The sequence below is a fragment of the Anser cygnoides genome, chromosome 10 (genome assembly GCF_040182565.1).
Source record: "Anser cygnoides isolate HZ-2024a breed goose chromosome 10, Taihu_goose_T2T_genome, whole genome shotgun sequence".
Taxonomy (NCBI): Eukaryota; Metazoa; Chordata; class Aves; order Anseriformes; family Anatidae; genus Anser; species Anser cygnoides.
The window spans coordinates 19,355,955-19,376,926 of NC_089882.1; the positions used below are offsets into that span (position 1 = coordinate 19,355,955).

Genomic DNA, 20,972 nt, shown 5'->3' on the forward strand with positions numbered 1-20,972 from the left:
AGGGAGATGCTGGCTTGGATTTGTAACTTTGCAGCTCCATCTAGCGTTCACCTTGTCTGAAGTTTACGGTTATATTTACAGCTGAATTAAATATTCAGTGTTTCACTAAGGAGTTTTCTTCTATGCTGGTAGTAGGCAGTGTTCTTTAGAAAGTGAAGCTAAAGTGAAGCTTTCTTTTTCTTTTCTGTAGATATTTTAGTTAACTGTTTTTGAAAGGCAAGTAGAACACCTTCAGTATAAATGCTGTCGCTTGTCACACTCTGCATTAATTAGGCTCTGAGGTGGTAAGCATACATCTAAATTTTAACGTGCATAAAAACTTCAACAGTTAGCTAGCTGAAATGTATACGCAGAAAGTTGATGAAACTACATTAACAAATCTATATATATTTGTGAGACACTTATATTTAAGTTGAAGCAGTCTCAGTTGTAAAACACATGCACTCAGTGTCGTGCTTTGGATTTGAGTTAGGGTCCAGCTACAACTTGACCGTGGGTGATATTTTCTGCTTTAATAAGGTCACTTTTGGGTTGTGTGTGTAAGGTAAGCCACCTCTGTTGGAGTGCACAGCTCTGAAAGACTTCTGGGTTTGACTCTTCCATGGTAGAACTTGATGCTGCTGAGAGTTTCTTAGACTTTATCAATCTTAGAGTTTGGGTTATGTAACTTTCCTCATGTTAGTGACCACTCATAGGAAATACTTTTCTTTTACTAGAGGCCCAAGGATAAATCTGGTTGCATTGCACATTTTCTCGATATGATAACAGGCTGATCCGTATCTTTTGATATTCTTCTTTCAGGCTGTAGATGGAAATCAGTGCAGTAGTCTTCCTTTGTTTTGTGTCAAAGATTATGCATTCAATCATCGAAGACAACAGTGACTTAAATACAGGCCCAGGTTCTCAAGCACAAAGTGACACAGCCTGCAGGAAAAAGCATTGCTTGCCAAGATGGGGTTGGTTGCTTAGCAATGGGCTATTTATCTGGAAAGGACCACAGAAAAATGATTGGGATGGTTTGAAAACATTCAAGTAAAAAGAGCTTTTAAAGTCAGCACTCTAACAATTTGCATGTGGAATCTGAAATGAATGGATTCTGCAGAAACTTGGATCTGTAGTTGAATTTGGCATGATAAAGACTTGCCCCCTCCTGCCTTACTTATAAGGTAGCCAACCTGCAGACTATACCACTGGACATGTAGGTCAGTGAGAACTGATAAGCTGATTTATGTGGGTGATCCTTTAGCAAACCCTGTGTTGTTCAGATACAAAGAAACATAGGGTTTTGTCCATCACGTGAGCATGTGATGAGTTGCAATGTAAAGTACCTTACTCTTCCAGCTACTGTTCAATTTGAGCATTGACTCAATATTACAATATTAAGTACTTTCTTCATTAATTCAAGAAGACGCAAGGATTCATGTACGCTACAGGCCATATTGAAGATGGCATAAGGGAGTTAAAGATTGGTGTGAGAATGATCTTGGACTGGAACAGAGAGAGAAATGAGCTAACAAAGGAGAACATTAATGTAACTTGCGGCACCATAAAACTGTGTTCAATGCTTTGCATGCTGAGCTGTGTCCTCTTGTGGAAAATGCTCTTGGGATTGTCAGGATTTACTCAGAGTGGGACGCGGTTACCTGTAGCTCATGTCTTCTCTGTTTTTTAGCACTGGCTGATGTAGTAGGTGCTCCAGATGATGTGACGAGTGAGCAGCCATGTCACTACACATCTCTCTAAATTATGGCTGATTTCAGCCTTGTTAATCAAAGAAATTTCAGGTTGTCGTTATATTCAGGAAATTTGAGAGAGATTATTCAGCAATACTGATTTGTGTTCCATCTGAATATTTCTCTGTTCTGTGAAGTCAGTACACAGAAAACTGAGCTGTTAGAATCAGATAAAACTAAGTATTCGCCAATAATACAGTCACAGTGAATTTCTTTACTTTTGACTTAAAAATACCGCCTTTAGTTGATGATTGGTTAAAAATGTGTCTTTCAGAACAGCACTCCAGCTAGAGCAGAACCACACTTTGCAGTTGCTCTATTAAATTTGAAACTCCAAGTGTTATTTCATGTTTCTTGTTTACTTCCAGGTGGGTTTTCAAGCAGCTGTATGACAAAGGACTAGTATATAGGGGTGTTAAGGTCATGCCTTTCTCAACTGCATGTAACACCCCACTGTCCAACTTCGAGTCCCATCAGAATTACAAGGTCAGTATCTGAGTACATGATGCATTGCAGTCTAATCTATAGCATCCTCTACTTGGATTTGTAAGGCTTTAGTATTTTTTTGCTTGATACATAGGCATGTTGTTATATTATGAGCTGATAGCCAAAAAAAAAAATGCTTTTTTATTGAGTTTAGCTGTGTTTGTTTGGATTATTTGATCTTTGCATTCTTCCTTCTTCTTGGTTACTACTTACAGGTATTTGAGGCATATACTTTGTTTTACTCTGCTAAATTACTCTCATTTCCTCTTTTGGCTTTCAAGGTGAATATTGCACTTGTGCTGGGTTTTTATTGTAAATACTTGCAGGAAAGCTGTAGCATTCCCTGGCTGTGCAGATCTGAGAAGAGGAAGGGTCTTTACAAAGTTGAAATCTCTCGTGGGAGATTAGTAAGGATTATCAAAGATCATGTTTGGTTGTAGCTCAGTGTTATTATAGGTCTTGTAAGAATTGTTAACTCAGATTGATAAACTCCATGTAATGTTTTTCTTAATATAAAACTAAGTATACCATGCATTTTTAAGATGATCCCTTGAAATGAATGACTAGATGCAACTTTTATTAGCAACAAACATGTTACCACATGCATGAAAGCAGAAACTCTGTCCCAGTTTTTCCAATTTTCACGTTAGTTTGTGGACAGAGGTTTTGTATTCTTTACTATCCCCACCCAGGCCTCCATGTCCTTGTGTCAAAAATCTTTTACTTACGTTGTTACAGCAGAAAGCTAGCACAAATTGTACATCTGGTCTTTTTTACATCTTGCCTAACAAAGGCCAATTTGCTGGCCAAAAATAGTGTTTTTGAAAAAAATGTTTAAATGAACTTGTATAATGCTGTCCACAGATACTAGTGCTTTCTATATTTCAGAGGAGCAATTGACCATATTGAAGAACAAAGGTTTTTGTGATTTGGAAGTGTCACCTACAAAGATATCTTGTTGTTTTGTGATTGTGTGACAACTGAAATAGTTAATAAATACAAGAAAAGTAATCTACATTTCATATAGGCTCAGATTAATGAGCTTTCTTTGGAACAAAGACTATTTTTGTGTGCCCTTTTTCCATAGAACAACGCTTCTCCCCCCTCCCCCTTCCCCTTCCCCTTCCCCTTCCCCTTCCCCTCCCCTCCCCTCCCCTCCCCTTCCCTTCATATGCTGCTGTGCCACTTCATGTGAAAGATATCTTTCTATCTGTTCGAGGTGGTATTTTGGAGATTGGATCATTACGAGTCTGTAAGCTGGTATGATTTATTCTTGGCAAGACCTGTCATTTCTGGGTGTAAGGCAGCTGTTATCTTTCTTGATGTGAAAAGCAGGCTTTGGCTTCTGTTTATTGATCCCATGAGATATAGGACACAGGAAGCACGTTTAGAAATTGACTTAAGTGTCTAATGTAAACTTGAGTAAACTTTGTCAGTATCTTGTATTATATGCAACTGAAGAGGTGTTGTCTTCAACTTAAAGCAGGTACAACTTTGCGTGCAGAAAAAAGTATTGAACAATGTCATTATTTGGAAGCTTGGGTGTTTTTTTATGGCTTTCCAGATGTAATTATCTACCAGGTCAACTTAGTGCTTCAGAAAAGGTGAATGATCCTACAGTGCTGTTTCTCAGTTGTTAGAGACAGAATGGTAATGATAGCTCAGCCTTTGCTCACATCAAGCACAGTACAAGAGTTATGTAATATTTATGTTTTACTGTTGACTGCACCAGATGTTCACAGAAAATTCCCTCTGGAACAGCCCTTAGCTCAGACATAAATAGCTGCCTGTCCCGTGATGCAATTAACTGTTCCGTGATGCTGGACAGAAACCAGAGCGCCCTGCACCAGAAATGATGAGGGGATAGGACCTGTTTGTATGTTTAGGGCCTGTGCATGTGACATTCATTTTCTATTTGCCATTTAATATTAATAATAAAAATTTAACGTGCAAGATTAGACTTGCTTTTCAACCTATTTTCTCTAATATATGAAATACAGAAGTGAACAACTAGGGTTGTTTTTGTCTGAAAGAAAAATTTGTTTTCAGGGGATTCTTTTGAACCATTTGAAGACAAAATTTCATAGAGCAGCTGCTAAAGGTCTTCTTCCCTGACATTTTTACTCTTATAAGTATTGATGTACTTGTGTTTTTAAGCACTCAAAGCTTCTATTTTTTGTTCCTAACAATGGTTTCTTAGTAAGATATTTCATCTTCTGAAGTGATGGCTATTCCTCCTACTCCCTGACTCTAGAGGAAAAGATGGGAAAAGGCTTTGCGTAGCAGTAGTTGAGAAACTGCTGATAGTCTTGACAGCTGAGATTAATTATAGACTTTTTAAAAGGGATTATAAGAGGTACCTGAGGGAACTGGCACTCGGCTCTCTGGTGCTTTGGCAGATAATTCCCAAAATCTCAAAGCTAATGCTAACCCTTAACTCTGTGGCCTTGTCAGGCTGATAGTTTCCACTGATATAATGGGAGAATGTTGGGATTGTTATCTTTTTCAAACTTTCTTATGCTGCCACTTCAACTTCTGTCACTGCAGAGATGAACTAGGCAAATTGCAAGATAGATTTGGGCAGATTTCAACAATAGTAACTACTTTGACTTGCATTTTTTCACTATGCCGTGCATTAAATGTGTTTTCTCTTTTTCCTTTTGACTTTATCTTGCCTGTTAAGGATGTTCAAGACCCTTCAGTGATTGTGAGCTTCCCGCTGGATGAAGATGCAAGTGTCTCTCTTGTTGCTTGGACCACTACTCCTTGGACCTTACCTAGTAATCTAGCCCTTTGCGTTAACCCGGAATTGCAATACATAAAATTGAGAGGCAAGTGTTAAATTAAGATTATATATAATGAACCCTTTTTTCTTCAGTGCCTTTGAATATGTGCATATATTTTGTCTGATAGACTGTTTTATGCTACATTTAGTGCTTTGTTGGGACTGGATTAGTGTTATTGTAAAAAATGAGATATGTTTCCCATGTGGCTGATGGTTTCCAACTGCTGTGCTCTTTTTATTTTATCTGTTGCATACATTCTGAGGGCTGTTCCCTAATAAATATTGATAACTGAAATAATGAACAAGAACAAATGCTTTATTTGACCTCTTAAAGTCACATTATATTTGAAAGGCAGGAAGGTGTGGCTGGTTATCCCTAGCTTTTTCTTTTCCCTCCTGTTCCTGGGGATCAGGCTCATGAGCAAGTTACTGGTATGTGACAGCTAAATTGCAGTAACTGAACATCTTTGTTCTCTTAACCTGTAACGTTAGATGGCTAATGGCAGTCACATTATGGGGAAGAAAGAGGTGAAAAATGGTAGTTGATCAGCAAGACTGTTCTGGGCAGTTTTATAGCTAACATACCATCTTGCATAAACTGAAAGGTTTTGTAATGGTGCAAATGAGGGTATTCAAGTGAGATTTATATAACTTTTTTGCTTTGTCTTATATTCTAGATAATGCCACGGGAAAGATTTACATCTTGATGGAATCCAGGCTTATAGCCTTATACAAATCTGACACGGAATATGAGATACTGGAGAGGCAAGTACATAAATTATTACATACTTGTTAACATCCGGTATTTTTATAGCTCAGAAGTTAAGTGTTTCAAAAAGTTGAATTTTGCTGTTGCCTAAAGATGACTTTCCCTATGTGGTGATACTTTGTGTGTATATCTTGCAAAAAAAGCTATAAAAGATTGGAAGTTGCTAGGACAAATTGGTCTTGAATATGAAGCTCCAAATAGAATAAAAGTTTCATTGGATTATTGTATTACAGCAAAAAATAAATAATAAAAAAAACCTTAGTCCATTTTTCCTTCAATTTTGTTTTTCCACCATTTTTATGAAAAACATTGTTAATTTAGAAGTCTCTAAAATTGGAAATTGTGTAAATGTGTAATAAGTTTAAAAAATGGTCTAAGTACTTAAAGCGAAACAGACAAGAAAAAACATTGTCTTTAGCAAACAAATACTGCTTCTGCAGAATTGTCTACCCAAATTAAGTAGTTAGTGGCAGTTATGCTTTCTGAAAACTGCTTATTCATCTTGGTTGAATTGAAAAATATGAACTATTTAATAAATTGGATAGGGAACGCAAGTATTAAATTATGTAGCCCTCTTAGAATATGTGGCTTTGCTTCTTTTAAATCTTTTGTATAAAAAATCAGTCTGATAAAGGGGTAATAATAAATATTTGGCTTTATTCAGTCCTGTGCAATGGTTTTAAAGAAAAAAACTAGAAGATTGTAAATGACAGCCCTTCTTCACTGGCATTAGTTATTTTTGTCTTTTTACCCCAAGCAGTTGAAAGTTTTACATCAGCATTTTTCAACTAAAAATTGTGTGTCATGCACATATGTGAGAAGAGGCTAAGCAATTATATGTATTAATTGAATTGTAGGAATATAGAGCTAGAACACCTGCTTGTTTTCTACTCTTATGCTCATACTATGACAATTGAGTAATTCCTATTTTTTTTTCCCCTCTGTCCCTGCACTGTCCCCAAAGTGAATTGACATCATCCGTCATGTATGCTGTAGTCATTTGAGGTGGTACTCAATTTAAAAAGATGGTCTTTCAGTGCTTCCTTTCTTCACTGTGGACAGAACGCCTGATCTCCAGATTTGCTTCCTCTGTTTTTCTTTCTCCCTTCATTCATCAATAAAAACACCAAATAGTGTCAGTGTTAGGATACCACTGGAAATGTAAACATACAGTCACCCAGTTACAATGCTTTTGTATTTTGTGTTTGCCAGAATGACATGGGAAAGTATGAAAAACCAACACTAAGACTTGGATCTATCTGCTTGATTGCTATTCAAGCTAGCTAGTTTGCCTAACAAAGGAAGTAATTTGGTTTGATGTGACTTATTCTCGACAAATTCATGTTGTGTGTTTAGCACTCACTCTTTTTAAACTGTTTGATCACTTAAACTTGAATCAAGTTGTTACTTTGGTCTGACTTTTTTTAGGTCCATCAGTGCCCCATTTTCCTCTTGAAGTCTAGGTACCATGCTTCTTTCCAGTTTTTGGAAATTTCCTTAGTGTTTAGGAAAAAAAAGTTTCTACCAAAAGTACTGTATTTTCTATTTTGGAATGCATTTCTTAGACTTGAAAATAAGCAAGGTAGATGCATTCCATTTGTAGGTCTATTATGCTTTGGTCCTGGATTGTTCTTTTCGTGGAATTTTACAAATTAAATTTCAGTATTGATGCCATCATTCACTTCCTGTATCAACGAATGCATTAAATGTGTTAGCCTTCCTTGTTGTGTTTTTCTCTTCATCAGAATTGTGGAATAAAAGGTCTGTACCTGCTGTAAGACAGTCATACAGAAGTTTGTTGTAGATGCTTTTATCCCTGGCTACTTGTATTTCTAACTTTTTTTTCCTCATCTTTTGATTTTTACCTCTATGTACCTAAATATAAGGCTGCTGGCAACTTTTATTCTCTTTGCAGAGTGCAATTTTTTCCTCTTTCCATATTAGTGCTACAGTCTTCTCTGACTGACTTTTTTTTTTGTCATACTACAATTTTTTACATTATGTAATAAATCATTTGTCTCAAACATGAAATCAGAGACAAGAGGTAGCTGGTAGTTCAATGGATCTTTTGAAGATTTAGATCTAAAAAGTATGTAAATTCATGGAAATGAACTTTTCCTTTTTCTACTTTTTTTTCTCACTTTTTTTTCCTTCTAGTTCCCTTTTAAATTTTCAAGCAGTTAGGTCTTCAAGGGAGAGATTCATGACACTTGCTCCATACCAGGTGGCAGGCTGAGGTCATGGAATAATCTTATATTAAAAATTTTCTGTATCTAAACTTTCTGTATCTGAATATCCCCAGCTTTTCTTTCAAACCCGACTTGGCTGCTTTTCTTCCCTTTTTCCTCTCAAATGCAGTTAGAGTTTCTTGTGAGAGAAAATTGGAGTAAATCTCCTTTGTTTCATTAGGGAGATGGCTACTGTCTTTATCAGAATACTTGCGCTACTTTGCACAAGTGGATTGGTCTTGATATATGCCACCACTTTTAGCGGTTTGTTGATTTGTGTAGCAGTGGTGAATGTGAAATGGTTGATGAACATTTTCCTCCCTTTGTGTAACATTTCAGTCTATTTGCATATTAAACTCTTCATTTCTTTATACTATTTTACAGCACGTCAGCATTGTCTCCTTTTTGATTATAGATTTCTGATCTGTTGAGAGAGAGAGATTATTATGGTGATTTTAATCTAGTCTCTGTTATGCCAGTATAATTTAGGTTACAAGAAAGCAGATACAAATTTTCAGCCTGAAGTTCAGGACTTTGATAAAATATTTTAGAAATCAAAAGGGAAAATAAGGAATGTGATCCACAACCCTTTGCTTTAATTTACTTGTGTTAAGTAGGAATTTAACTGGTTTTTTTTAAGCAGTTCCAGTGCTTGATGTTCTGTCTGAGCACTCTCACATCTTCGTGGCTGAGCGCTGGGATGCTATTCTCTCATCTGATCCTGATTAAGCACCTCAAACATTCCTAAGGCTGTTTGTAATATAAAATGCTGAAACCATCCGTGAAGCCGTGGCTTAAAATAGAAATCTCCCCTTTTCCTAGTGGATATTACGTATGCCAAGCTGAGGAGTCATGCTCTTTAACTTGGCATTAAATATTGATTGAGTTTCTTTTTTGTACAACGGAACAGCTTTCAAGCTGTTTCCCACTTTCAATTAGTCAAAGCTTGCATGGTTTGACCATTGTTTGGAAGATGTGGATGTAAATTAGGAAGAGTATAAGGAAAGACCACAGCTGTGACACATCTGGAGAGGTAACCCATCTATTAGATGAAGATGTGTTTTAACTAGACTTTTTCCTGAAATGGAAGATTTAAGCCCTTTCAGGAGAGTTGTGGTCGGCGAATCGCAATCCAATTGCCATTTTTGCCATCTGTAGTCAGAAGCCTGAAGAGGGCCAGATCCACAGACTGTATCTCTGTCTTGCATTTCCTGTCTGGCTTGGTTCCCCAGTGAGTCCTGTCTGTATTGGATCTTTTGAGATGCCTCTGGGGAGCTTAGATGCCTAATTTTAGAATAAGGAATAAAGCATCTGAACTATAAACACTGTAATACTCAGGATCGTAATCTTCTGCACATAATATTGTCTAAAATTGTAGACGTTTTTGATCAGTGCTTATTTAGTTGTGTTTGAACACACTGGGCTATAGCGCTTTGTTGTTATCAAAATAAAATTTTTGCCAACAGCTTTATCAGAAATAAGTTGTTATTAATGTTTAATTTCTATGTTAATTTACAATGGTTGCCTGATTGGAAGAGCATCGGGAAGGAGGGTACCTGTTCTCTGTTAGCAGAGATACTTTAAGATGTGTTTTTTGTGTAAGCTCAAGTTGTCAAAGAGATCTAGAAGTGGGAAGCAAACTATTTAGAAGAAACTTTCTTTACCTTATGGTGTCGAATTCTGATAGGGGTGGGGAGAAAAGGAGATAGGAAAAACAGCACTGGTGCTAGCTGAGTAGTTTTCAAGTTGTTAAATCTGTGTTCATTTAAATCTTTCTCCTTAGGTTTCCTGGCATTACGCTTAAAGGCAAAAAATATAAACCACTCTTTGAATATTTCATTCAGGTAAGTAGGATGAACAAGTTCAGTATTTGACATAGTACACAAAGACAAAAGTAAAAAAGTTTATATTCCTTGCTTATATTTTACATTTTATTTTATATTTAAAATCTTGTCTCCTAATAAGAAAAGCTGCATTTTATTAAAGTAGTTCAAAACCCTAGTAAAAGGTTGAAAAACAGAAGGCTGTTTTCTATATTTTTTCCTAAAGTTTTAAATACAACCAGGGTAAGATTTCAGTGGTAAATAGTAGTATGGCTTCAGATTGCAGCAAAACTTTGGGTAAGCAGTATGCTCTCAGCTTTTCAACTGGAGAGTTTGTTGTCTGCCTTTAAATTCCACAGATTTTGTATTCCTAAGAAAATGACTGTGGATAACCGTTGCAGTTATAATGATTTCTGCTGAACAATTAAAAACCTTTGGTAAAATAACTATTACTATATATGGCCTTTATGGGTGTCCATCTGTGCAACTTTTACGTGCTGTGTAAGTCTACTGTAGTTAATAGCACTGCAGACTGTAATAGAATATATAGTAATAAGAAATAGGGTGGAGGACTGATGGGTTTAAAAAAAAAGAAAACCCAGCAATACTTCTTATTAAAAACTGGTTAAATTTTTCAAAGAGTTGAAATGGATTACAGTACTGCTGGACAAGCAGCTGTTAATTCGGGCAAGGGATTCAGTCATTTCTGACTACCATCTGTTTTTGAAGCATGTGCTGAAGTCAGCACAAAGCTGAGGAAATGTCTGTAGGTAGAAGGACCTGTTATTTCTAGGGAAAGGACAAACACCTAGTGGAATCTGGTAAACTGTACTACGGGAGTAAAGGTTCAGAATGGGTAAATTATTTTGAGACCTGCTGTACTTCTTAACGAGCAGATGGGCATACACCAATTTTTCTTAGAATGGACGTCGTGTCTTAAAATAGCCCCCTTCAGAACATGCCAAATATAATATTTTGTAACACATCTAATTCAGCTGTAACTATCTGCAGTACTGTTTTTAACCACTTTTACATTAAGGAATAGGAAATAGATCTTTATTTTTTGTTATTTACTCACTGATCACTGGATTTTCTTGAGCTCTCTTGAATTGCTCATTCTCTGGAGGAAATAGAAAGTATTACTATAAAAGCAAAGGTTTTCTTTAATATTTAGAAGGTAGAGTGGACATATAAAAATGGAAGGAGACTTCTGTATAATTAATGCCTGTAGCTGTCTTGATTGTATGCTCGCTTACAAGAGTGTACTGATTTGTATTCTGTTAAGCACAGACCTGTGTGAAGATCTGTGGCTTGAAGATTAATTGACTGTTAGGCCTTCTTGAGAGGTCTTAGGTTTAATCACAGTTGATGCTGTTTAAATGAAGTGTCTAGATGTTTTAGGTATGGGAAATGGATACATAATGTTAGGAATGTCATATTTTAATGTGTGTCATTTATTTCTGATGCAGTTGTTGATTCTAGAGTATAACCAGTAGCTCTTCCATGTTCTTAATAATTCTGTTTTTCTGTATATATGACAAGCATATTTTTGTTTTACAGTGCAAAGATAAAGGTGCCTTCACTGTGTTAGTAGACAGTTATGTGAAGGAGGAGGAAGGCACAGGTGTTGTCCATCAGGCCCCCTATTTTGGTGCTGTAAGTATAATTTATGGATCTGTTATGTCCATTTTGTTCCAACACACATTGCTTGGCTTTCCAGCTACTGTTGACTGTCAGGGTGACTATGAAATTAAACAGTCCTCCCGTTTGCTACTCACAAATATAAGAAGCATCATATTCTAGTGAGTTCTTGCATACACTAGTGACACTTGTGTGCTAGATTGGGGATTTTAGATGTCTCTTGGTTATTGCTGAGGTATGTGAAGTGAACTTGCCACCTTATCTTCCAAGTGTTGTTGATCTTAGCTTTTCCAAAAGTCTAAATTTACAGCCTCAAGAATAAATGATCTGGTGCACTGGTAAGTGATGTATTTGGGATGGTAGCTGCAGTTCTGCTCAACATGCTGCCCTTCTTCAGTGTTTCAATTTTGTTACTTGTGCATTTGAAGGGCCTGAAAAAATGCTTCCAGTGCTTTTGTACTGAGGCTTTATTCCTTAGTATGAAGGGATTTTGTTGCACTCCATTTTTTTGTCTACTAAGAAACTTTATTGTTCTTTCCTTCAGTCTTTTCTTGCAAAGGTTAAGAGGGATAATTTTTCATGAATTTCATCAGTTCAATTTTTAGACACATGAATTAACTGCACTAGTTCAGACTCATTGTCCTTTTTGTATAGTGTCCTGTCTTCAGCCATTATCCAAAGATGCCCTCAAAAAACTTGTAATAGAGCTGCCAATGTCTAGCAATTAGCAGTCCCTGAACTACAATCTCCATCATCATTCTTGAAACCATTGGCATTAATAACAGACCTCTTTGTATTCATGTAAAATATCCCATCTTTTCCTGTCTTTTTTGCTGCATCTGTTGTGGTGTTCTGTTTGTCTTGTCAAGATGATCATTGATGTGAAAAGATGTCCTGGCTTAAGACAGCTGTGACTTTTTAAAAATTTAAAAAAAAAAAAAAGACTGTGTAGTATTTTACTGGTTAATGAAGAAATTCATGGTGACTGATAGGGTGTCTTAAGGAGTTTAAAGCGTATGACATTCCCTAAACCTCAGATATTCCCCTATAGGTAAGCCTTGCAGAGATTTAACAGAGGGATAAAGGACCAGTCCTGGCATTGAGTCAGGAACTCTTGCTGTAGGGCATGGAATAAAGGAAGAGTAAAGGCTACTAACAGAGAAGGAACTCCGGAAGAAGCTTTCCACTGACTGCTGGAAACAGCTTGTTGGAAAGGCTGCCCAGCCAGTTAGAGCAAGGATTATCTGCCATCTTCTGTTTGATTCTGTTACAAGCACACAAAGACTTGTATAAACACAGAAGGGGGAAGAAATCTTTTCTGTCTCTCCTGGGAAGTCAGCTATTGCCTTTTTAAAACCAGGGTTTTTGAAAACATGACAGTATGTTAAATGCATTACAAAGGAAAAAATGCATAGAGTATTTGTGTGAGGAAAAAGTACACTAAGATCACAAACAGAACTTTGCATGCGGTAGCTGCGGAGCAGCTAGACTTTATAATGAATGATATGGACCTGGGTTAACTGGATATGCTACCATCAGAAGGAAAAGACCACAGTCTTTTAGAAGTGTTGTCTTGATTCTTCTGTTCCTTCCCTCCAATATAAGTAAGTTCTTCTGATAAATAGTGATCGAAAGTAAGGCCTTTTTAATCTTCTTACTAGTAGACAATCTGATAATAGTTTAGAAATATATCCTTCTCCAACAACATTTTAAATTAAAAATTCACCTTCATTTAGTTCCAGGATATGTAGTTTTATTGTCTTGTCTGATGTTTTTGCCAAATACAAGCTGTGATGCAGTATGAGAAAGCACTTATTTTGGTTCAAAAGAAATCAAAATTAAAGCTCATGCAGCAAGACAAACCTGCTTAAAAACGTTTTAAATCCATTGTACCTCCAGATTAACATGACATTAAAATGGAGCTGCTTAGACATTTCATTATTTCATCAACTTAAAAGTTTTAGGTGCAGTTTAGCTTGCTTGCAAACCCTGTAATTCCAGCACCTGCTCAGCATGAATCATAGATGTTTCATAGATACATTGCTGTTGCATATTCTTTTCAATACATTGCAAAAATATACTTGTTTTTTGTATAAGTGGTACTATAGGTAAGCCTTTTGACTTCAGTTTTTTGTTAGTTTTTTTCAAGTTTCAGGTAGAAAAGCCTTGAGTTATTCTTATCAATGAGTTTTTAATAGCTTCTCTTTTGTTCATTTTGACTTTTGTTTGTAATCTTCGAAGAGATCTAGTTGTGACAGGCATTTAAGGAAAAAAAAGCGAACAGCACTATGACCTCAGTCCTGGGAAGAATTGAAATTTGTTTTAGTTTTCCAGTGGGGTTTAGCACTTGTGGATTTCTACATGTGCCTGAGTATATTCCTGGATTATGGTCACTGAAGCAAGTCTCCATTAAATTGAATGAATGGCAGGTCAGTCTGTAGAACTTTTGCATTCAAGTTCAAGCTTTTCAAAAGAAAGGAAACCCTTGATATATCACTGGCTGCTTCAGTGATGTAAACCAAACTGGACCACATCTTGACCTATAGGTCCTGCAAAGTGGAAGGTTTGTTAGTATGTTTTAGCTAGGTTGTCAGCGTGCCAGGCTTTGATGTACTCAATGCTGGCTGCTGCTTCAAAGCCTTTTACAGTTCATTGCCAAATTGTGGTTGACGTTAGTTCTGTCATCTGGCCTACATATTAACACTGCGGTCTGCTTGCTGTATCTCAGAAAGAACAGCTGATGAAAGGTCATCTGAGAACGGGCTTGTCTCAGTTAATCTATTGACCGAAGTAGCTGGTAGACCAAAGAGAGGCTGAATAACTGTGATGGCTGTCCACAGCAGCTGAGAAGGAGAGGCTGTGGTATATAGAGCAGTTGAGCGCTGTGACTGAAGTGGGTTTTCGTTTCTGCATGTAAGGCATTGGTACTTGAAGCCAGCCTCACTATTGCTATGGACGAGTTTCAGTGTGCCCTTTAAAATATTGTCTGGGTCAACAGACCTGGCTCGAGGGAGCTGGTAGGAGCTAGTGGGTAGTGTAGAAGATGTAGGAGAAAGTTCCTCTGTGGAGTCTGGAAATCCTGCTTTGTCACTCCAAAGGCCAGCTCACTGGTATGGGTTACATCTAGGGAAGGGTAGTTCAGCTAGCTATGAAACACTTGTGTCTAATGCTTAGTTGAACACTTGCTTCAGATATCATCTCCTTGATCAAGGTGGACTAATTGCTTTAGAGTGCAGCTCTTTTGCAAGAGCTGCTGTGTGCTTGTTTCCCAAAAGGTAAATGAACTCCAAGCAAAGAGGAGGCTAACAGTTCAACTGCAGCCAGTTTAGACAGACAGGGTAACCGCAGGTTCCATTTCACACCACAATAAAACCTACAATTTTTAACCCTTAAATTAGTGTTTTTCTCCATGTTTCGTCAGAGCAGTAATATAGGAACCTGTGAGACACAAAAGCAACCTTCCTGGATGCAGGCTTAGACAGGACCGTGCTCTTTGGGGGAAGTAAAGTGGTTCTGCAAATGTGTTGAGAGATTGATCTGCAACTGTCCCCATCTCCCTTTCTTTCCAACCCCCAGTAAAGTAATTTCACCTTCAGGGCAAAAAATCAGGTAATCTGGAATAATGATTGGTTAAGACATGCCTTTACTTTGGCTTCAAAACTGAAATCAAAATCTGAATTGTCCTGTTCCCCTAATAATTTTGGTTTGCGTTTTTCCTTTTGAGCATACCACTGTTTTCTAGCATGCATGAAAATTTTGAATCGGCCCTCTTGTCCTTAATTTTTTTTTCCTTACTGCTAATGTAAATTAAAGAATTAAACAAAGGCTGGCCAGAAAAATAAACTGTGGTGTTGTCCATGTGTAATTCTTGGTCAGTATCGTTGCCTACGACCAACAAAAATTGAGAAGTACAGATTTAAAAGCTTTAAAATAAGAAATTCAAAGTTGGGATTTCTCATCTGTAATTCATGAATTAAATTGATTAAAACAATCTGCCATCTAAAAATGCCATACAGGCTTGTGTGTTAAACAGTAACAAGTCTCTGCTGGCTGGTACAAGAGCATGACAGTGTTTTTCAGATTCTTTTCTATGCAATAATAACCCGAAGCCATTGAATATTTGTATATATGTACATGTACGCACAAATATACATACGTGTATGTGCGCAGAAGCATGTGCACGTATGCTTTTAATAGGTGAAGTAGAGAAATGCATATACTTGACAGAAGTAATAATTTCTATGATAAATAAAAGTACAACTTTGTAAAATAACATACTTTCTTAGGTATTTTTTGGTGTAGTAAAGGCTTGAATATTCTTCTGTTCTTGTCCAGTCATCACATTTCGTATTTTGTATTTTTTTTTCAGGAGTGGATATTATAATGGATATTTTAGAATTCCGTAACTTGTATCTACTGCACTTGTATCTTTTGTAGGATGACTACAGAGTCTGTGTGGATTTTAATATAATTCAGAAAGATTCAGTGCCAGTTTGTCCTGTTGATGCATCAGGCTGCTTCACGGCTGAAGTGACTGACTTTGCTGGACAGTATGTGAAGGTCAGTGGTATCGGAGAAAGAAAATTGCTACTTTATTTAAGATAAAATTCATATGTAGAAGTGTTCTTTTCTGTTGCTGATTAGCTGAGAAGAGAACTAGGAGAGAAATCCATGCATTTTCCCCACTTGGAGGACACATTGCAACATGAATTTACTTGCTAATAAATGCAAGAGAATCCATGTGGAAGTAACACCAAAGGAACTCCAGATTGTTCCAGACAAATCCAGAAATAAGTGCCTCATAAGTTCTATGTACTCAGTAAACAATCTATTTTTCACTCAGGGTTTCCCACTTCTACAATTTGATAGCATGTTCCTATTTACAGGTAAAAGGCTTAAAATCTTGTATTTGACCTTAAACAGCTGTCATTGCTTCCTGCTGTATATTGAGGCAAATAAGGCAACACTGGAGACTACATTCTTACCACCTTCTTGCTGATAGGAATCTGAACTTAAGGCTCTTGGAAAATATTCTTAGGGTCCTGAATCCCTTTTTAGCTTGTGAGCATTGCAATATCAAAAACCTTTGTATACATTTTTTTTTCCTTTCTTAATCTCATTGTGACAGCATTTGTCCGGTAGATTGTCTTTAACTCTTAAGGTACATCTTTCAGTCCCAGTTTAGAATGTAAATCCTGTTTAGTTAGGTGTAACAGAAGATGCTTCAACTTCTGTAACAGTCACATTAGAGGAATGAAGTCTAAATATTAGGTAAGAGGCACTGTGTGAGTTTCTGTTGCACAATCAGACAACTTAAAAGACTTAATAGTGTGAGTTCTTGTGTGTGTTAGTGCTACAGAATAAAAATGAATTTTGTACCATTTAGTGTATGTGGAAACAAGAGTAAGGGTAATATGGGACTGGTGCTATATACCAGGATTTGGGGAGCAAATAACTTTTTGAATTTAATGTTTCACAGTGCCTCTTCAATAAATAAATGGATTCTATGCACCTTTTTTTGACTTTTGTATGTGTAGATACTGGATTATTTGTAGGGGTCTTTTTTGTTTGGAATTGAATCCTGTGGTAGCTTACTGAAATAGTGAAATTTGTTACCCAAGGAAAACTTTGTTCTGTCTTTCTAGGATGCAGATAAGAACATCATTAAATTACTGAAGGAGAAAGGCAGACTGGTTCACAGCAGTAGTTATAAGCACAGCTATCCTTTCTGCTGGAGGTAAGGAGGGAAGTGCATATGGCTTTAAGATTGAGGGCTGTAACTGAATAGTTTCTTCATGTTTGCTTCCTTTCCCACCCTCCCTTAACCTACTGAAATATTTTTTTTCAACATGATTAAAAGTAAAAGGAATCAAGAGTACTGAATCAGAGGGGCTGCAGTTTTGCTTTCATAGTCAGTTAAATGGGATTTCTTTTCCATAAGTCTCAGGAATTTTAGTGCTGAAAATTGTTTTCAGCTAAGATTTTACTTTCTTTTTTTGAGTTTGAACTTGTTCTTCAGAGTTGCATGTTGCTAATTGTTTTTTGAAGATGACTCTAATACATCTGAGAAAAAACTTGTTTACTAAACAGCTGAGTGGTGGGAAAATATTTATCATGTTCAAATAAGTATATGGTTTAATGTATTTGTGGTCAAACTTCTAATGTTTTGGATAAAATGGCTATTTTAGCTGTTATCGTCTGTTTTAGCTGTTTAATTCTTGCTGTTGGCTTCTAAAAATGACTTGTTTTTTGGAGTCTAGCAGCCCAGTTGCTTATAATTTGGAAACTTCTGTATTGTTGATAAAACATTAACATGAAGTTAACATTTATCTTCCCCATTGGTAGTAAGTATAATGCATAAATGGTTAGGTTTTGTCAACTAGAAATTTAAGATTAGCTCTGGAATATCAGGTAAGTGGTTCAGCATAGTGGCCTGTCACCAGCCGTCCTTGTCAGATTGGGAATTCTTTGCAGATGTTGAAGGGGAACTGTGTGCAAGTCTCCATGGGCACTCAGTATAGTAAACAAACAAAAATATTCAGAGGAGAGAAATGAAGGCTAGGCAAATTTAATCTAGAAATGAAGCATGTTTTTATTAGTATCCACTCTGGTTTTAACTGCGTGTTTGAAGAAGAGTAACTATCATTGTTAGTACTTTTTATTGCTTTCGTCTTCTATTAAGACAAAAATGTTTATCTGGTGATTGCTGATTTGACTTTTATGCAGGTGGGTTTTCCTTACAGAATAGCTTTTCCCAGTTTGTCCCACTAGATACACTAGATACTAATAGTGATTTGCTAAGGAGTAGTTGTTTGACATTGTTCAGTGTCCTGAAAATTGCTCTTGCAATTGTTGTCAAAATTGAGATACACACATACAAAAGAAGACTCAACGGTGTCAATTATTAAAAAAAAAAAAAAACAAAAGGACACCTCCGAAGTCTTTTAGTAGGAATATTTTATTAAACTTTTTTTAAAAGTTGAGACACACTTAAAAAAAAAATCTGATTTCAGATTTGAAGCCACTTGGAACATCTTTAGTCATATCTGATGCATACAGCACCAGTACTGAAATGGTTGTGAATGAAAGCTTTTCTTTGTGTCTTGCTCTAACGCTACTAGGTGAGGTGTTTTAGCGGTGTGCATTTATCTTTCGACTACAGCAAGAATAACCTTTACTTGCCATTGAATAGCATGACTGGCTTGTTCCTGACTAGGAGCTAGCTGAGGGAGGAAGGGGAATTACTCTGTTATGTCCTGTGTGAATAGGGACAGTTTTTGATTAATGGCAGCCAAAAACAGGCAGCGCTTTTATTTTCTTTATGTAGTAACTCTAATATATAGTCATGCCCTTCGGAGACAAACTAGTAATGCAGAAGTGCTGATTCTGTAGAACATACTTAGGCCTGCCACCCTGTTGACATTTTTGTTGATTGATGATAAGTTTCAGGCAGCACCTAGCAGCAAATTATCTAGTGGGAAGAGCAGAATAATGGAATCTACTTGAAAAACTCATTTCACTGCCATCAGAAATCAAACCATAATTGGAATATGCTAAAAGCAGAAGAGTAGTTTTTGACTTCAAACATAGTTACAAGTTATTTTGATTAAAGTAAAAGAACTTTGAAATCGGGCCCTTCTACTTAATGTACTATTTATTGCTCCTGCTTTTCCCTGGAACCAGGCAGTTGTTGAATCCTGAATGTTATTTTCTCTTGCTACATATCAAATTAGGGTCCTTCTCCTTATCGTATTGTTGTAAGATATGTAGTAATCTTCTGTCAACTAACGTTGAAAATTTAGAGAGGAAAACAGTGACACTGCTAAATACACGGTAGACAACTTCCAGCTAGAATTCCTCTTCACTGGAATTGCTGAAAATGGAAATCACTGGCAAAAACTGCTTTGCGGACATGTGAGATCTTGATAGCCTGAATGCTTATCTGGTCTAGGTAGCAATTTAACAACTCAGAAGGGTAGCAAAGGTAACAAGCTGAAGCGTCTATCCATTGTAACCGCTGTGTACCAGCCTGTTAGGAGGCAATACTGGGAAGCTCTGTCACAGGCAGATACAGAGCTTTGTCTTTCTAAGCCAGTCAAAGCAAAGCCAAGAAGCATTCTTTAATGGCACACGGTCAGTTATCTGTGATTTGCTTCCTAAATTGCAAAAAAATGGAAGGGAATAAGATCACAGTAAGCTGTTTTAAACCACTGTATAGTCCAAAACAGGTACGAGAAACTATTGGGAGTGTATAGTGCGCACAGAAAAAATGATCTCAGATCTTTTCATCTACAAAGACTTCAGAGAGCTAACTTTGTGCCACTGCTAAGGAACAGGCATCTTGCTCAGGTACTTTGCCACCTCTGATTAAAATTCTAAAGGACACATTCTTATGCAAGCACCCTACCACTGGCATTCCCTGAAGGATGTGCTGGTCCTGGGTATCAGAACTCATCTCTGCATGTGATGGGGTGATGCTGTGAGACTGGGTAGGTGACTCTGTCACGCTTTGGCATGCACTGTGAAGTTTCTTGCCATAGCAAAAGACCGAATATTCTTATGTTGCCAAAATAAGGTGTTCTTGTTAAGTTTTATCTGCTTTCAACTCATGTCCTTAGTGTGGTGCTTTCCACTGTTTCATCATCCCAGTATTTTGCCTGAATCTACTGTCTCCATTTAAATATTTACTTGTTCAACATCAGCTCAATTTTACCATAAGATACCATGCATAGATCCATTGATGTAAGTATTCTTTGAAGACTACAGGAAATGGTAGGTGCAACTACCTCCAGAAGTGGGTGGTGTCCCTGCCTATGGCAGGGGGATTGGAACTAGATGATCTTTGATTTTCCAACCCAAGCCATTCTATGATTAAGTGCAAATGTTAGCTATAGTACAAAGACTGGCCTCTGGTCTTGGGGTTACATGTTTTGTGTGATTCTCTCTCTGAATTCTGTGAGTAGCACTATTATGTTGAGAGACAGGGGGTGGAGGGTAACATGGAAAAGGTGATTTTATGTTTTAAATTTATTTTCTTCACTGCATTTGTGGCATTTTTTGCCTTCTACTTTGAGCTTGTACTGTCAGTAAATTGACTCCAACCTTGGTCCTTTGTGAAGTACTGAAAAATCACAGATCTGAAGTTGGAGCCAAAGGACAGTGTTATGGAAGCTCTAAGAGTGGTTGTACTAAATCAGACCAAACAGCCATGTATCCCCATAGACCGCATGACATTGTCCAGAAGTGAATGTGTAGGAGGGAATATGAAAACAAGCAAGTGTTCTCCATAGTACTGCCTTGGCTTCCAACAGTTTTCAGATAACGTATTCCCTGAGCCAGCTTCACCACCGTAACTGACTCCTGAGCAGTGTGGTCACGTTTGTGCTTTGTGCTTTTCTTCGTTTTTTTGATTCAGTTTGCTCATTCTTTGATACATTAATATACATACATATGCATATATACGTATGTAATTTTAATTAGGACTGAGAAGGTGTAGCAGATGTTGTA

At 37.0% G+C, this 20,972-nt stretch overlaps 1 protein-coding gene across 5 annotated transcripts in view; it reads left to right on the forward strand.

Annotated features, from left to right (window-relative positions):
• The window catches only part of IARS1 (isoleucyl-tRNA synthetase 1), a 133,217-nt gene that overhangs the window by 43,163 nt on the left and 69,082 nt on the right, over positions 1 to 20,972 (forward strand). For all 5 annotated transcript variants that reach the window (XM_067003042.1, XM_067003044.1, XM_067003040.1 and 2 more), the window contains exons 7-13: positions 2,102 to 2,219; positions 4,903 to 5,050; positions 5,682 to 5,769; positions 9,785 to 9,845; positions 11,385 to 11,480; positions 15,903 to 16,025; positions 17,111 to 17,202. In XM_067003042.1, the coding sequence (XP_066859143.1) occupies positions 2,102 to 2,219; positions 4,903 to 5,050; positions 5,682 to 5,769; positions 9,785 to 9,845; positions 11,385 to 11,480; positions 15,903 to 16,025; positions 17,111 to 17,202 (726 nt within the window). The remainder of the gene's footprint in view (positions 1 to 2,101; positions 2,220 to 4,902; positions 5,051 to 5,681; positions 5,770 to 9,784; positions 9,846 to 11,384; positions 11,481 to 15,902; positions 16,026 to 17,110; positions 17,203 to 20,972) is intronic.